The sequence below is a fragment of the Somniosus microcephalus genome, chromosome 1 (assembly GCF_052327205.1).
Source record: "Somniosus microcephalus isolate GS21.2 chromosome 1, FLI_Smic_1.0, whole genome shotgun sequence".
Taxonomy (NCBI): Eukaryota; Metazoa; Chordata; class Chondrichthyes; order Squaliformes; family Somniosidae; genus Somniosus; species Somniosus microcephalus.
In genome coordinates, this window is record NC_140987.1 from 436,984,912 (window position 1) to 437,001,972 (window position 17,061).

Genomic DNA, 17,061 nt, shown 5'->3' on the forward strand with positions numbered 1-17,061 from the left:
TTACCTGCATTGAAATCCATCTGCCACAGTTTTGCCCACTCACTTAATGTATCAATGTCTTTGTAATTTTATGCTACTTGCTGTGTCACCAATCTTTGTGTCATTGGCAAACCTGGATATATGGCCATCTATTGTGTTGTCTAAGCCATTAATAAATATAGTGAATAGTTGAGGCCCCAAAACAGATCCTTGTGGGACACCACTAGTCACTTCCTTCCAATTAGAGTACATACCCATTATCCATACTGCCTAATCAATCTCCTAACCAGGTTATGAAGCAAATGGAAGAGTACCTTTATCTCCTTGGGTCAAGTGTGAAAATTCTACCTATTCAACCTTTTACAATTGTTGAATGGAAAGTTTGTCTGGATTTTTAAACATTTATTTATGGCTTTACTGTTAATTTCAGTGAAAAGTGTGTTAATATTGTTGCATCAATGTGGTCATCAATCAATAACATTGTCTTTTGCCTAAATATAGTGTTTTGACCTCTGAAAACAGAAAATTTGTATTATGTATCAGTACCTTCAGTCATCCAGAGCAATGCACTGGTTTGTAAATGTTCCTGACAATTTTTTGTATGTGATATTTCACTGCTCTGTATAATGAGTTTCTGGGAGAGGGTGTAAAGGATGGACATTTCTCAAATTGGGTGGGGTGAATGGGGAGAAGAGGACTGTGTATTTATCTACTAATACAATGTGTTACGCTAAGCCACACAGACCAGGATATTACCATGTTTGAATTCAGCGTGTGTGATGGCATCAACATCACAGTTGGCTTCAGTGTTCCGAGGCAAGGGAGGGAAAGAAAGTCGTCAGCTCGGGTGTTAATTAGTAGCCAGTGGCTGTGAAGCCCCCTTGGTCAAGTAGCCTGTTAATGCCCACTGCCTCTGTTCACTCATGGCCACTTGGGTAAAGTATTGAAGGGCTGTGCTGCAGTGTGAATCACTACCTTCAGAACAGGACAGATTTTTTTTTTTTTTTTTTTTAAGAACCAGAGAACCCGATTTTGTTTATCTGCAGTTACACTTTGTAATGTACTACAGGAAACTCTTTGGTATCCGGTACCGTCGTGTTGCCGGTTGATCAAAAATTCCGGATGACGGAGAGGGTCATCTACCGAGGCTATTTTTAACAAAGAAAAATAAAAAATCAAGGAATGTGCCGTATACAGTAATTGGGTACTCTCCTACAGAATGTTGTTAAATGGATGGTGGAAGATGCTTGATTAAGTACAGTACTACCAGTTGCAATGCAATGACTACCAGCAGCGTGGAAGACACACAGTACCCCTGTAAAATGGCGGATCAGAAGAGACTACCGGCAGCACAGGAGAGTCAGACTCCTGTTACAGGGGTATTGAGGTGTTCCGACTACCGGCAGCACGGGAGAGTCAGACTCCTGTTACAGGGATATTGAGGTGTTCTGACTTCCGACAGCGCCAAGAAGCCGAGTAGTGGCAGTTTGGAGAACTACCCCCACTGACTAACTCGGCCACAGCGGGAGACTCGAACTCGGCAACATTGCCGGTTATTGGGGTGTTGCTTTCGGAGTGAGCATTTTGCCGGTTAATAGAGAATTCTGGATATTTAGGTGCCGTTTAAACGAGACGTTCCTGTATTTACTTGTTTGTGCACTGTTTTCTTGGTGTTTTTAACCTGCTTTTAGAGAAAAGTGACCTGTGCTGCAGCAAAATTGTCATTGAAATTCTTGGTAACCATTTATGGAATTCCTCATTGGCCTTGGAAAGAGCGAATGTTCTTGAGCATTCCTTTCCCTTGCACTATTTGATTCTTGACGAGGGACTTTGTTGAAATAAAGCAATCCAGTACTCCAGAGGAAAAAGGATGGGTCTCTGTTCCTGGCTCAACTGTCGAATTTTGGACAGCTTAAAGCTGTGCTTTTTTTTTTTTAATTGACTCCTCCCTGCTATGCACTGTTCTGCAGCTAAGGGTTGGCAAGTAACCAACTTGCAAGCTGTTCAACCAAGGCTTTCATGTTCCTCCCATTTGTGGAAGTGCCGAGTCTTCGCTTGGCTCTTCTACAAGTGGCCTTTCCTAACCAGCGCATATGTAACCTTGGTAGAATGGCGCAATTGCATCTGCGATATGACACTTACTGAAATGACTAAAAATGCATAGGAATATTTTTAATTTGGAGCAAATTAGATTGTATTCAGTGATATTTTTATGTAAACTCTAATCAACAGCAGGGATATGATCAAAAGAATATAAGACGTCGTGTATATGATGCCTTGAATGTGCTCATGGCAATGAACATCATCTCTAAAGAGAAGAAAGAAATCAAGTGGATAGGACTCCCCACAAACTCTGCTCAAGAGTGCCAGAATCTAGAGGTAAGTGCAGTGACTCTGCCTCAGTGAAGCATAATATACAGCCAATACAAGCAGACTGTTGGATATTTTGGTATACTAAGGTTGATGTATCCCAACTCTTCAGTTAGAACAAATTCTACAATTCTGTTGTAGTATGCAGTTAGCATCTATAGATTCTTTCGCACAGTTCAGTTACATTTTTAGACTCCTGTTGTCACTATGCTTCCGCTTTTCCCTTCTTCCAGTTTTACCCTGCTCGGTCTCCCACCTGCCAATCCTGCTGTGTACATTTTGTCTGACTGAAGGCCAGCTGGTCCTGGTCACTATTTTTGCTGCGCTTGGAATAGCCATTAGATTCCCATTTGGCTTGAGGAAAGACTGATTGATTTTCTTTCTTTCTCCTCTTCCGCCACCACACCCCCCCCCCCCCCCCCCCCAAACACCCCCTTAACTTCAACCATAGCTTCAATTTCTTTGTTTTTTCTGAAACTTTTTGTGGGGGAACACCTTGCAACATTTTTTATGCTGCCTCCTGGCAATGTGGCAGAATATGTAGCGTATCCAAGTGAAAATATCCTGCCATTTGTATTTACTCTGCTCATATCCTTGCTATTCAGTTCATCAATTTGAAAGTCTCCCATTCATTTTTGAAATTTTTTTTGTATAGAGGTTAAATGCAGCTTAAATTGTCTTCAACCCTCTGATCTCTGCGCTTCTCCAATTCTGGCCTTTTGCACATCCCCAATTTGAATCACTCCACCATTGACGGCCTTGCCTTTAGCTGCCTGTGCCCTCGGCTCTGGAATTCCCTCCCTAAACCCCTCTACGCCCCTCCTTTTAAGATGCTCCTTAAAACCCACCTCTGACCAAGCTTTGGTCACCTGTCCTAAAACCTTGTGGCTCACTGTCAAATTTTATTTAATGATGCTCCTGTGAAGCTCCTTGGGATGTTTTACTACGTTAAAGGCACGATAAATGCAAGTGATGGGAACTTTTTTGTTTTATTTTTATGTTGAATAGATGGAGAAACGGAGGAAAATGGAAATGATTAAACAGAAACAGTCACAACTTAAGGAGTTACTACTGCAGGTAAAATAAAACTACAAAAATGTGCAACATTGTTCAGTTTTTGTTACAGCCATGCAAATCCATGTGATGGGTAAATTTATTGGCACTACTCATCCAAAGGGATGCCTTTTTCAGAAATCTTGCCTTATGTGACGGGATGCTTTTGAGAGAATGAAGAGGCAGAGGAAATTTAAATAAAATTAGTCACTGGGTTTTACTGAGTACATAACTGAGTTTAAATTACAGCCATTTATGTTTTACAGCAAATTGCCTTTAAGAATCTGGTTCAGCGAAATCGCCTTGTAGAACAGCAGTCTGGCAGGGTTCCTCCTCCCAATACTGCCATTCAACTGCCCTTCATTTTAATCAACACCAGCAAAAAAACAATCATAGACTGCAGTATCTCTCCTGACAAGTAAGTACAATAAAGCTGGCTATGTTTTACATGCTGCGCAAACTTGGCTTGTTCATCAATTGTGCTGCACAAAAAAGTACGTCTAGTTGGGCTAGAAATACTTCTCCTCACGAACTGCAAGATGCTGTGTACTGCAGCTTGTGACCAGTGAGGGTAATGGTATCAATGGTGAAGTCTGATGGTGTAGATTAAAAAAAAAAAAGCATCAACCCAATGGCGGGGGAGTCCAGAACCAGGGGTCACAGTCTAAAAATAAGGGGTAAGCCAATTAGAACTGATGAGGAATTTCTTCACCCAGAGAGTGGTGAACCTGTGGAATTCTCTACCACAGAAGGCAGTAGAGGCCAATTCATTAAATATATTCAAGAAGGAGTTAGATATATTTCTTAAGGCTAAAGGGATCAAGGGATATGGAGAGACAGCAGGGATAGGGTACTGAGTTTGGATGATCAGCCATGATCTCATTAAATGGCGGAGCAGGCTTGAGGGGCCGAATGGCCTACTCCTGCTCCTATCTTCAAGTTTTCTATATGTAAACTTTTTTAAATTGAAATTTTACTACTTTTTTCAGTTTTTTTTAAATTCCCACTTTGTAATCAAAGTATCAGGGGAATGGCTTGGTGAAAAATTTGCATTAATTAATCTGGGAGGCTATATTTGAAATCCTGAGGGTATCACATCCTATCAGCACTTCAAATATAGTCTCCCAAGATTAATAGGTCTATATAACATGTAAATTGATAATTTTAAAACAAACCTTCCCAGTAATTCCTAATGTAATACACTATAATAGCTTTGTTGTCCTAAAAGTATGGGCAAGGAATCCAAAGACAGCCAAAGAGCAGTTGTGTCCTAATAATTGTACATATAAGAGGTTTTTTTTGTTCTCGGGATGTGGGTGACGCCAGCAAGGTGCCTTTATTGCTTATCCCCAGTTGCCCAGAAAGAGTTGGTGGGGTGCTTTCTTACGCCACTGGTGGTGATGATCCTGGTAGGAAATTCCAGAATTTTGATCCAGCAAGCGAGGAAGTATATGCAAATTAACTTATTTTTTAAAAATATAATTTAGTTCTCGGTTAGTGCTACACTGGTACTATTCACTTATTCAGTAGTTTCAATGTGAAGTATGCCTTCAAAGTTTTTATTTAAGAATTTTGTAAAATGCAAATTATAGTAATAGAAGGAATACTGCAATATAATGGCCTCCTTGAGTACTTGTGTGGGGGAGGGGGTGTACCTTTGTATCTAACTTTGATTGCTTTTTTTCTCTTCCCATCCCTCCTCTCCAGATGTGGACTCTGCTGGGGTATCACACAAGGGGAACCATTAGCACTGCAGCATTTTGCTAAGTGGCTGTTAATATTAGCTCTGCCTGGAGTGATGCTAGTGAGGGCATGCGACTAAGCCAGGTTCTGTCCATGCATGCGCACTCCTTATTTAGGTATAGGGATCGGGAGTGGGAACCCTGGCCCCTTTCCTAACCATGGGAAGCAAAGATCAGATAACTGTATAGACTGGGGATTTAACTCCATATCTTCCTTGTCTATACAACTCAGCTACTTGCTGGATAAACTCGCTGAGCCATCTGGAGAGCCTTGAACCAACAAGGGGCATGCCATATTAGATTTAGTAATGAGCCAGATTTAGTTAACTGCCTAATGGTGTCTGAACATTTATCTAATAGCAATCATAACGGCACGGTGGCATAGTGGTTAGCACTGTTGCCTCACAGCGCCAGGGACCCGGGTTCAAATCTGGCCTCGGGTGACTGTGTGGAGTTTGCACATTCTCCCCGTGTTTGCGTGGGTTTTCTCTGGGTGCTCTGGTTTCCTCCCACAGTCCAAAGATGTGCGGGTTAGGTTGATTGGCCATGACAAAAAAATTGGCCCTTAGTGTTGGGGGGGGATTAAATGCGTGGGGTTACAGGGATAGGACTTGGGTGGGATGGCTGTCGGTGTAGGGACCGGGTGCTAGGGTTTGGATGATCAGCCATGATCTCGTTGAATGGCGGAGCAGGCTCGAAGGGCCGAATGGCCTACTCCTGCTCCTATCTTCTATGTTTCTATGACATGATCGAATTCAACATAGTGTTTGAAAGGGAGAAACGCGAAACAGCTACAGGAGACTGGTTTATCCGGAGGTTGTATGTCCGGAAACCTCGATCTACCGGCAGAAATCAGGAGCCGTTTTGTTAGGTTTTTTTCAACAGTCAGGCTCTGGAAAGTCTCTGAAGCTGTTGCTAAGCTACAGAGACACTTCCAAGGTACGGGCCGACTGTTTGAAGCTGTTGCTAAGCAACAGTGTTTGTTGTCAGATACGGAGATGAAAACCTCCGTATGCTTCAACATTAATGCTGGTATGTCCGGCAGTTTTGATAGATCGGCAACAGCTCGGTCCCGTCGGTGCCGGATATAACAAAGTTTCCTGTACTAAGATGCTATATTTAGGTAAGGCCGACTTCAGCGAGATGAGAGACTGTCCACAGTAAACTGAGCAAATCTGTTAATGGGTAAAACTACAAAAGATCAGTGGGAGATGTTCAAAAAAGAATGTGATAGAACCAGTTTATACCCCTGAAAGACAAGAGCTCTACTTGCCCAAAAAAAGCCATAGATGACTAACGAGGTTAGAGACAGCATAAAACTAAAAGAAAAAGCATGCAAAAAATAGCACAGATCCTGTTGAACGGGAAAGATACAAAGAGCAGCAAAGGGTCACAAAACGGATAGTAAGAGCTACAAGAAGGGAGCAATGTTGGCCCCTTGCAAACTGATATCTGTGATATTGTCAATGATAAGGAACTGGGAGACATGTTGAATAATTACTTTGCGTCAGTATTTACAGTAGAGGAAGAGGATAGCATGCCAGAAACCCAAGGAAACTAATATTGAATCAGGGACAGGGACTCAATATAATTAACATAAGCAAAATAACAGTAATGAAAAAATAATGGCACTGAAAGAGTGACAAATCCCCAGGGCCAGATGGTTTCCATCCCAGGGTTTTAAAGGAAGTAGGTGAGAACATTGCAGATGCCCTAACTATAATCTTCCCAAGTTCTCTCGATTCAGGGACCGTTCCTTTCGATTGGAAAATTGTGCATGTCGCTCTGCTATTTAAGAATGGTGAGAGGGAAACCAGGGAACTAAAGACCAGTTAGCCTAACATCTGTTGTCAGGAAATTGAGTCTATATAATTCAGGATAGGGCAACTTAACACCTTGGAAATTTTCAGCTGGTCAGAGAGAGCCAGCATGGATTATTAAAAGGTAGGTCATGCCTGACTAACCTGAGTTTTTTTTTTGAAGGGTTTACTAAAGTAGTGGACAGGGGAATGTCTATGAATGCTATTTATATGGACTTCCAGAAGGTATTTGATAACACCCCTCATAAGAGACTTAACTAAAGTAGAAGCCCATGGAATCGAAGGCAAATTATTGACCTGGTTAGGAAATTGGCTAAGCGACAGGAGACAGGCAGTAGGGATAATGGGCAAGGTATTCTAATTGGCAGGATGTGACTAGTGGTGTCCTGCAGGGATCTGTTTTGGGGCCTCAAATATTCACCGCATTTATTAACGATTTTAGGTGATGGGATAGAAAGCCACATATCCAGAATTGCCGATGACACAAAGATAGGCGACATTGTAGGCAGTGTAGATGAAAGCATAAAAGTACAAAGGGATATCGATAGATTAAGTGAATGGGCAAAACTGGCAAATGGACTTCAATGTAGGCAAATGTGAGGCCATCCACTTTGGACCTAAAAAGGATAGAACAGGGTACTTTCTAAATGGTGAAAAGCTAAAAACAGTGGCGGTCTAAAGAGACTTGGAGGGCCCAGGTACATAATCACTAAAATGCCATGAACTGGTGCAGAAAATAATCAAAAAGGCTAATGGAATGCTGGCCTTTATATCTTGAGGACTAGAATACATGGGGGTAGAAGTTATGCTACAGCTGTACAAAGCCCTGGTTAGACCACACCTGGAGCACTGTGAGCAGTTCTGGGCACCACACCTTAGGAAGGATATATTGGCCTTGGAGGGAGTGCAGCGTAGGTTTACCAGAATGATACCCAGACTCCAAGGGTTAAATTACGAGGAGCGATTACACCAATTAGGGTTGTATTCCCATGAAATTAGACGGTTAAGGGGTGATCTGATCAAAGTTTTCAGATATTAAGGGGAACAGATAGGGTAGATAGCCAAACTATTTCTGCTGGTTGGGGATTCTAGGACTAGGGGGGCATACTAAAAATTAGAGCCAGGCTTTCAGGAGTGAAATTAGGAAACACTTGTATGCACAAAGGGCGGTTGAAGTTTGGAACTCTTCCGCAAACAACAATTGATGCTAGATCAGTTAATTTTAAATCTGAGATTGATAGATTTTTGTTAACCAAAGGTATTAAGGGATATGGGCCAAAAGCGGGTATATGGAGTTGGGTCGCAGATCAGCCATGATCTCATTGAATGGCGGACCAGGCTCAAAGGGCTAAATGGCCTCCTCCTGTTCCTATGCTCCTAGAATTAAAAAAAAAAAAATAAATAAATAAAAAATAAATAAAATTAAAAAAATCAATCAAGGGAGACAAAAGAGAACATACCGTTTCTGCAGCTGGGTGCTGAACCATGATGCTCTTAATTTTGACCACGGCTTCCAGCACTGCTTGATGCTCCATGCTTTGTGGCGTGGTGGTGAAATGAAGAAATGATCTAGTTCAGCATTTGGCCTAGAAGTTTCAACTAGGGGGTCCTGACTTGGAGACTAGAAAAGATACAAGTTTGTTATTTTAATGTTTTTTAAAGAATTCTGGGAGGGGGGGTATTTTCCCAGGAATATTTGAAAAGCTGTTGGTGGGACCTTTCTCTTGTGGGAAATTTGAAGAAATACTCCAAGTGAAAAATTCAACATTTCAATCTTTGTTTCACAGGTTTGAATATTTTTTTAACTTTGATAATGCATTTGAAATCCACGATGACATTGAAATTCTTAAGAGAATGCGAATGGCTTTTGGATTGGAGTCTGGTGGCTGTTCTGCTGATGAATTGAAGATGGCCAAGAGTCTAGTACCCCATGTACTGGAACCATATGTAATAGGTAAATTGTGTGTTTGAGAGGGGAGATTTGTACATGGTGCCCATCATACTTGATTTTGGATGCTAAACTCATTGTAAAATCATGGTGAATATATTTTCAGCATTTTATCCAACTGTAACATGCACTGGTTTGTATTAAACATTTTTGGTATTTGTAGGTTAGTCAGAAAGGAAGACATAGCATTTATAAAAGCGTCTTTTCATCTCTCTCAGCACCTTGCATACAATGAATTACTTTGACTCTTGTAGGCGAACACAGAAACCACTTCTGCAGCTGATGTCATTGAGATCAAACTGGAATGTGTCTAATAATGTAGAAATGGAATACAGAGAGGATTTTGTTTTGTTGCTGTTGTTCTGATATCTTGTACAATGTGCATGCTCCAAATTCAGAGGACAACAATAAGCCAAACAATCCTGCATGTGCATTTGTTACTTTAAAGTCTGCCTGCAAGCCTGCACCAATGTAGGTGATGGGGAACTCGCTGCTGGCTACCTGTGCAGCAAAGAGCTCGGCCTACTTGCAGAGGAGAAAGAATGACACTGGAACCTCAATCAGAGTAGTTATCAAGTGTTGGAACCTGTGTATTTGATTTCTCCTTTCCCCCCCCCCCCTTCCCTTTCTCTAGCCCAGGGATGATGAGGCCTAGTGTACCCATAGCTCAGGTGGTTAACGCTGCACATAAGAATCTCAACGTAAGACTTTCCTGCATAGTTCAGTGATCATTTTTTTGGGAGGGGGCTGGTGGAGGGTGCAGAATGCTACATTATCCACTGAGCTTGTCCTGTTTTGCTTTCAAGCTACTATGGCAATTTGTGCAATAGGTCAGCGATTCCATTTCATGACACTCAATAAAACACTGCTGCTGAGTGTGTAGACCTTCCATCTTGTTGCAGGTTGAGGTTTTGTATTTATTATCTATATATGTGATATGACCGTAAGATGAGGGAAGGTATGTAGTCTCGTCAAAAGCTTGTACATGACTTTCCTCGAAGTTGCAGTGCAAGAAAGGCAATTTGGCACATCAAAAGTTGTAAGGGAGTGCAGTCCATTTTTTTTTTTTTTTTTTTAAACTGTTCTCAAAGTTTTCCATCATAATGTCTCCTAAAGTATTCCTTGCCTTTTTATTTAGAACAAAAGCATGGCTATCTAATAGTTATACAGTGCTGTCAGTTTGGAAGGGGGGAGAGGAGTTGCAGCAATAGCTATAGTTTATGGTGCTGAGTAGCTACCCTGCACCCAATTCCTTTGATTATATTCCTGGTGAATTGGGCTGGCATGTTAAGTGGAGGCAAGGTAGGAGAGAAGGTAGACTAGAAGATGAGTCAACCTAGCAGGCATCTTTAGGAAACAGGGACTGTGCCTGAGGATTGCGAAAAAGGAATGTGATGCCAAGCTATAAATGGAGCAAGGAGATAATACAGGGAACTACAAGTTAGCCTAACATTCATTGTAGGGAAAGTACTGGAGGGCATCCCGAAGGAATGATTGCTCAACCACTTGGAAAAATATGAAATTGAGAACCAGCATGCCTGACTAATCACTTGGAGTTCTTTTGAGACGATAACAAATTTTGAGATTAGAGGCAAATCTCGGGAAGTGATTAAGTTTGGACAGCATCCATCAGGCCATACATGGAATACTGTGTACAATTCTGGTCACCATATGAGAAACATCCAGGCATTTGAGCAGAGAAGGGCAGTTAAATTGATAACCCAGATACCTAATCACTGTTATTAGAGGAGAAGGCTCAAGATACAAGCTGGCATAGACACCAGCGGACCTACAAGAGGAACGGAATCTGAGACCGGGGATAAAGGCAGCGCGGAGCAGAGGGCTGGGAGTCTGAGCGAGCGGGCTACCAGCGAGGGAGACAGTCTGCAAGCGACACAACGAAGGAGTGATGTCAGAATTCAAAGGGTGTTGCTGGCACAAGGGAGCTGAGAGGTGAGTATTTGTGGTAAGTTTTTTTTTGTTCTGTTTGAGTATATTTCTGCTAAGTAGATCATAGCCTATCTAAATAGAGGGAAGTGCTGATTGGTGGGTAGCTGCTGAGTGTTTCTTGTTAAGTTTATTTCTGCTAAATTAACTCCATCGTCTGGTAAATAGAGGCATGGCTGGGCAGCTCAGTCCTGTGATTTGCACGGCCTGTGCCATGTGTTAACCTGGACGCTTCTTGCAGCCTGGACGACCATGTGTGCAGGAAGTGTTGCCAACTGCAGCAACTCGAGCTTCAGAGCTTGAGCGGCAGCTGGAGTCACTACTGTGCATCCGCGAGGCTGAGAAATACTTGGAAAGCATGTTTGTAGAAGTGGTCACCCCATAGCCTCAGTGTGCAAGCAGAGAGGGAATGGGTGACTGCCAGACAGAGGAGGACCAGGCAGGTAGGGCAGGAACCCCAGAGTGCATCTTGCTCGCTAACCAGTTCACAGTTCTGGAAACTGGTGGGGGTGGTGGCTCCTCTGGGGAGAGCAGCCAGAGCCAAGACCTCAGCTACACAGGGGGGGGGGTGAAGAGGAGTGGACGAACAATAGTGATGGGGGAATTCATTGGTTAGGGGACAGATGGGCGTTTCTGTGGACGCAGACGTGACTCCAGGGTGGTATGTTGCCTCCTTGGTGCCAGGGTCAAGAATGAGCGGCTGAAGGACACAGAGGGGGGGGGGGCGGCAGGTGGGGGGGGGGGGGTGTGAACAGCCAGAGGTCGTTGTCCGTATCGGTACCAACAACATAGCCAGAAAAAGGGATGAGGTCCTGCAGGCAGACTATAGGGAGCTAGGAAAGAGATTAAAAAGCAGGACCTCAAAGGTAGTAATCTCTGGATTACTCCCGGTGCCACGTGCTAGTGAGTACAGGAATAGGAGGATAGAACCGAGAAATGCATGGCTGGCGAGATGGTACATAAGAACATAAGAAATAGGAGCAGGAGTAGGCCAATTGGCCCCTCGAGCCTGCTCTGCCATTCAATAAGATCATGGCTGATCTGATCCTAACCGCCAATCCACTATCACAGAACCATCTCCTGAATCTAACGGAATTAGACACACAAAATAGGAGCAGGATCAGGCTACACGGCCCCTGGGCCCGCTCCGCTACCCACAGGGCCATGACCGATCCGAACCTAGACTCCTGTCCAAATTCCTGCCCGCTCCCCGTAACCCTTAATTCCCTTTACTTCTAGGAAACTGTCTATTTCTGTTTTAAATTTATGTAATGTAGCTTCTACAGCTTTTTGGGGCAGCATATTCCATGGACCTACCACCCTCTGTGAAGTAGTTCCTCCTCATCTCAGTTTTGAAAGAGCAGCCCCTTATTCTAAGACTATGCCCCCTAGTTCTAGTTTCACCCAACATCGGGAACATCCTCCCCGCATCCACCCGATCCAACCCCTTCACAATCTTATATGTTTCAATAAGATCGCCTCTCATTCTTCTGAACTCCAATGATGCAGGAGGGAGGGCTTTAGATTGCTGAGGCATTGGGACCGTTTCTGGGGAAGGTGAGACCTGTACAAGCCGGACAGGTTACACCTCAACAGAGCCGGGACCAATATTCTCACGGGGAGGTTTGCTGGTGCTGTTGGGGAGGGTTTAAACTAGCTTGGCAGGGGGATGGGCACCAGCATATAGAAGTAGAAAAGAGGAATAAGTTGCATAAAAGAGTGTGTGTTGGATAGTACTAGAGAAGAAAGTAGTACTAAAGGCAGAAGTAGTACCATATTCGATCAGAGCAGACTAAGAAAGACTACGAAAAATTCAAAAATGGGTTTAGAATGCATGTACATAAACGCACAGAGTGTGGTGAATAAGGTTGGTGAGCTACAGGCACAATTAGTGATGTGGCAATAATGGAAACGTGGCTTAAAAGCAGTGAGGACTGGACACTTAATATTCAAGGGTACAAGGTGTTCAGAAAAGATAGGGAAGGAAAAAGGAGGTGGGGTGGCAGTGCTGATTAAGGAAGACATTGTAGTGTTGGGAAGGGACAAGGACACAATCCATTTGGTTAGAGTTGAGCAAAAAGGGTATGATCATGCTATTGGGCATATTCTATAGGCCTCCAAATAGTGAGAGGGAGGTAGAGGAGCAAATCTGCAGGGAAATCAGAGATGTGCAAGAGCTATAGTGTGGTGATATTGCGGGACATTAATTACCCAAATATCGATTGGGATAATGCTAGGGTAAAGGGAAAGGAGGGCGAGGCATTTCTGCAATGTGTTCAGGAGAATTTCCTTGACCAGTATGTTCTTGGTCCAACTAGGAAGGATGCATTGCTGGATCTGGTGCTGGGGAATGAGGTGGACCAGGTCGACCATGTGTCTGGGAGAACACTTGGGTACGAGCGATCATTGTATCATAAGATTTAGATTAGCAATGGAGAGGAGCAAGGAACAATCTAGAGTGGAACTTCTAAACTGGAATAGGGCTAACTTCAATAGGATGCAAAAGGATCTAGCCGAGTAAAATGGAACCAAAGGCTGACAGGAAAAACTAACGGAACAATGGGAGATCTTTAAGGAGATGTTCCAAGTGCAGGCTAGGTGCATTCCAACAAGAGGGAAGGGTAAGGGAACCAAAGCAATATAAGGCTAGCAGAATAGGCAGATGGAATTTAATAGAGAAATGTGAGGTGATGCAGTTTGGCAGAAGGAACAGGGAGAGGCAATATACACTTAATGTCACAGTTTTAAAGAATGTGCAGGGACAGAGGGACCTGGGAGTTGATGTGCATAGGCCCCTGAAGGTGGCAGGACATACTGAGTGTGGTTAGCAAAGCATATGGGATCTTGGGCTTCATAAATAGAGGTATTGAGTACAAAAGTGGAGAAATTATGCTGAACCTTTATAAAGCGCTGGTTAGGCCACAACTGGAGTATTGCGTCCAGTTCTGGTCACCACACTTTAGGAAGGATGTGAAGGCACTTGCGAGGGTGCAGAGGAGATTTACCAGAATGGTTCCAGGGATGTGGGGATCTTGGCTAAATAGTACATCTTTTTCCATGTCCCCTGAAGCAAAATATTGTTAGTTGAGAGGACAAAGATGCAAACTATTTTGGTTATCTACTGTTGTCGTCATAAAACTGCTCTAATAATGAACCTTCTTGATGCTCTTTCTGTTTGGGTATAGAAAGCACAATCTAATACCCTGCCATTTTGACCACTGACTAGACAGCAGCTTATGTCATGGTTTGATCTCCAGCTTCAAAGATACATGACTCTCCAAAAAAAAAAAATTGAACTCAATACAAAAATCATTCATTTCAGTCACATTCATTTTAAGTTTAAACTGCTTGCTGCACAACTAGTTCCCAATCTGTATACATTTTTACTTAAAATAATTGGAAATGAAAACAGCTGCCAGTGTTCCTGGGCACTCTTCAGTACTAATGGAAGATGGATTACCACTGCGTAACTGCATATATTCACAAGAATTTAAATTTTTATTTGTCCCATTGCATATCGAGCTATGTCTCAAGGTGGTGGATAGAGAGCCGGAGGACAAATGAAAGATGAGTTTAGGCAGTCGTGAAAAGGTGGCTCCTTGGGATGTTTTTGAAAGGAGTTGAGATGCTGAAGAAGGAAGTTTGAGTGGTGACCATGTAGCTGAAGCAGCAGTTAGTAATGGTTGAGCAGTGAGCGCAGGAATGAAATGGCTTTGTAGTAGAGGGTGTATGCACATGAATGGCTGACAGAGGTAGGGAGGGGTGAGGCCTAGGAAGGATTTGAAGATGAGGACAAGAATCTTTATCAGTTCTCCAGACATGAGAAGCCAGTGGAGCTTGACCAGTACTGTGATAATGCAATGCAGGCATTTTCCATGACTTGTACATGGTGGAGGGTGGAAGGCAGCTATTAAACCAGGAGAACTTTGAAGCGATAAAAACACGGATTGCGGTTTTTGCAACAGAGGGAGAGAGTTGGGGTGGAGGTGGATGATTTGGAGGCGAAAAGAAATGTCTTGTTGGATCAGATGTGGGGGAGGACTCACTTCGAGTGCTTTAGACTTGTAGGTAGAGCTGAGGGGCCAGCCAGGAAAGTTGCTCCAGACGATGCTGAAGGTGCTTTGTGAGAGCTGAAGAGGATGGTCTCCATTTGCTGACATTTAGCTGGGGGACATTTAAGCGTATCCCAGTTTTAATGTTTGCCGAGAATTTAGAGGAAGTGACAACTGTGATCAATGGAGGAGGCAATGAGTAGAGGCGAGGATCGTACTCGTGAAAGCTGATTGCAGGCTTTTGGATGATGTCTTTGAGGGGTAGCATGTAAATAAGAACATGAGAAATAGGAGCCTGCTCTGCCATTCATTGAGATCCTGGCTGATCATCTGCCTCAATTTCATTCACCGGCCCTATCGCCATATCCCTTGATGCCTTTACTAGTCAGAAATCTATCGACTTCTGTTTTGAATATACCCAGTGACTGAGCCTCCACAGCCCTCTGGGGTAGAGAATTCCAAAGATTCACCACCCTCTGAAGAAATTTCTCCTCATCTCTGTCCTGAATGGCCTATCCTTTATCCTGAGGCTGTGGCCCCTGGTTCTAGACTCCCCAGCCAAGGGAAACATTCTCCCAGCACCCACCCTATCAAGCCCTGTAATAATTTTGTATGCTTCAATGAGATCCCCTCATTCCCCTCATTCTTCTGAATGCAAGCGAATACAGGCCTAGTTTACTCAATCTCTTCTCATACGACAGTCCCGCCATCCCAGGAATCAATTTCATGAGCCTTCGTTGCACTCCCTCTATGGCAAGTATATCCGTCCTTAGGCAAGGAGACCAAAACTGTACACTACTCCAGGTGTGGTCTCACCAAGGCCCTATATAATTGGAGTAAGACTTCTTTACTCCTGTACTCAAATCCTCTTTTAATGAAGGCCAGCTTACCATTTGCCTTCCTAATGGCTTGCTGCACCTGCACATTCACTTTCAGTGACTCATGTGCAAGGACACCCAGGTTCCTTCGATCATCTGCATTCCCCAATCTTTCACCATTTAGGAAATACTCTGCCTTTCTGTTTTTTCTACCAAAGCGGATACCTTCACATTTATCCACATTATATTCCATCTGCCATGTTCTTGCCCACTCACTGAGCCTGTCGAGATCCCCTTGAAGCCTCTTTGCAACTGACACTGCCACCTAGTTTTGTGTCATCAGCAAATTTGGAAATGTTACATTTACTCCCCTCATCCAAATCATTGATATAGATTGTGAATAGCTGGGGCCCAAGTACCGATCCATGCGGTACCCCACCAGTCACAGCCTGCCATCCTGAAAAAGACCCGTTTATCCCTACTTTGTTTTCTGTCTGTTAACCAAATTCTCAATCCATGCTAGTATATTATCCCCAATTCCATGTGCCTTAATTTTGTTCACCAACCTCTTGTGTGGGACCTTATCAAAGGCCTTCTGAAAATCCAAATACACCACATCTACCGGTTCCCCTTTGTCTACTCCACTAATTACATCCTCAAAAAACTCCAATAGATTTGTCAAACAGGATTTCCCTTTCATAGATCCATGTTGACTCTGCCCAGTCTTGTTACAGGAAACTCTCGTTTAAACGGCACCTAAATAATCTGGAATTCTCTATTAACTGGCAAAATTCATACTCCGAAAACAACACCTCAATAACCGGAAATGTTGTCGAGTCAGAGTCTCCTGCGGTGGCCGAGTTAGTCAGTGGGGGTAGTTCTCCCAACTGCTACTACTTGGCTTCTTGGCGCTGTCGGAAGCCCGAACACCTCAATAACAGGAGTCGGACTCTCCCGCGCTGCCGATAGTCTCTTCCGATCCGCCATTTTTCTGTTTACTGTATAAGTTTTGTTTTACTGTTAAGTAATTAAAGAGTTATGGATTACCCTCAACTGGCAGTACTGTACTTAATCAAGCATCTTCCACCATCCATTTAACACCACATTCTGTAGGTGAGTACCCAATCACTCTATACTGCACATTTCTTGATTTTTAAATTTTTGTTTGTTAAAAATAGCCTCTGTAGATAACCACCTCCATCTGGAATTTTTAATCAACCGGCACCATCCTGGTCCCGTCGGTGCCGGATACCAAAGAGTTTCCTGTATTAGTTTCTAATTGCCCATTATTGCATCCTTTAGTAGATTCCAGCATTTTCCCAACTACTGATG

At 43.3% G+C, this 17,061-nt stretch overlaps 1 protein-coding gene across 1 annotated transcript in view; it reads left to right on the top strand.

The window, feature by feature from the left end:
- Positions 1 to 17,061, top strand: part of LOC147125307 (transcription factor Dp-1-like) — a 62,504-nt gene that overhangs the window by 33,148 nt on the left and 12,295 nt on the right. The window contains exons 7-10 of the mRNA XM_086000944.1: positions 2,212 to 2,358; positions 3,358 to 3,426; positions 3,669 to 3,820; positions 8,752 to 8,918. Coding sequence (XP_085857070.1) covers positions 2,212 to 2,358; positions 3,358 to 3,426; positions 3,669 to 3,820; positions 8,752 to 8,918 — 535 coding nt within the window. The remainder of the gene's footprint in view (positions 1 to 2,211; positions 2,359 to 3,357; positions 3,427 to 3,668; positions 3,821 to 8,751; positions 8,919 to 17,061) is intronic.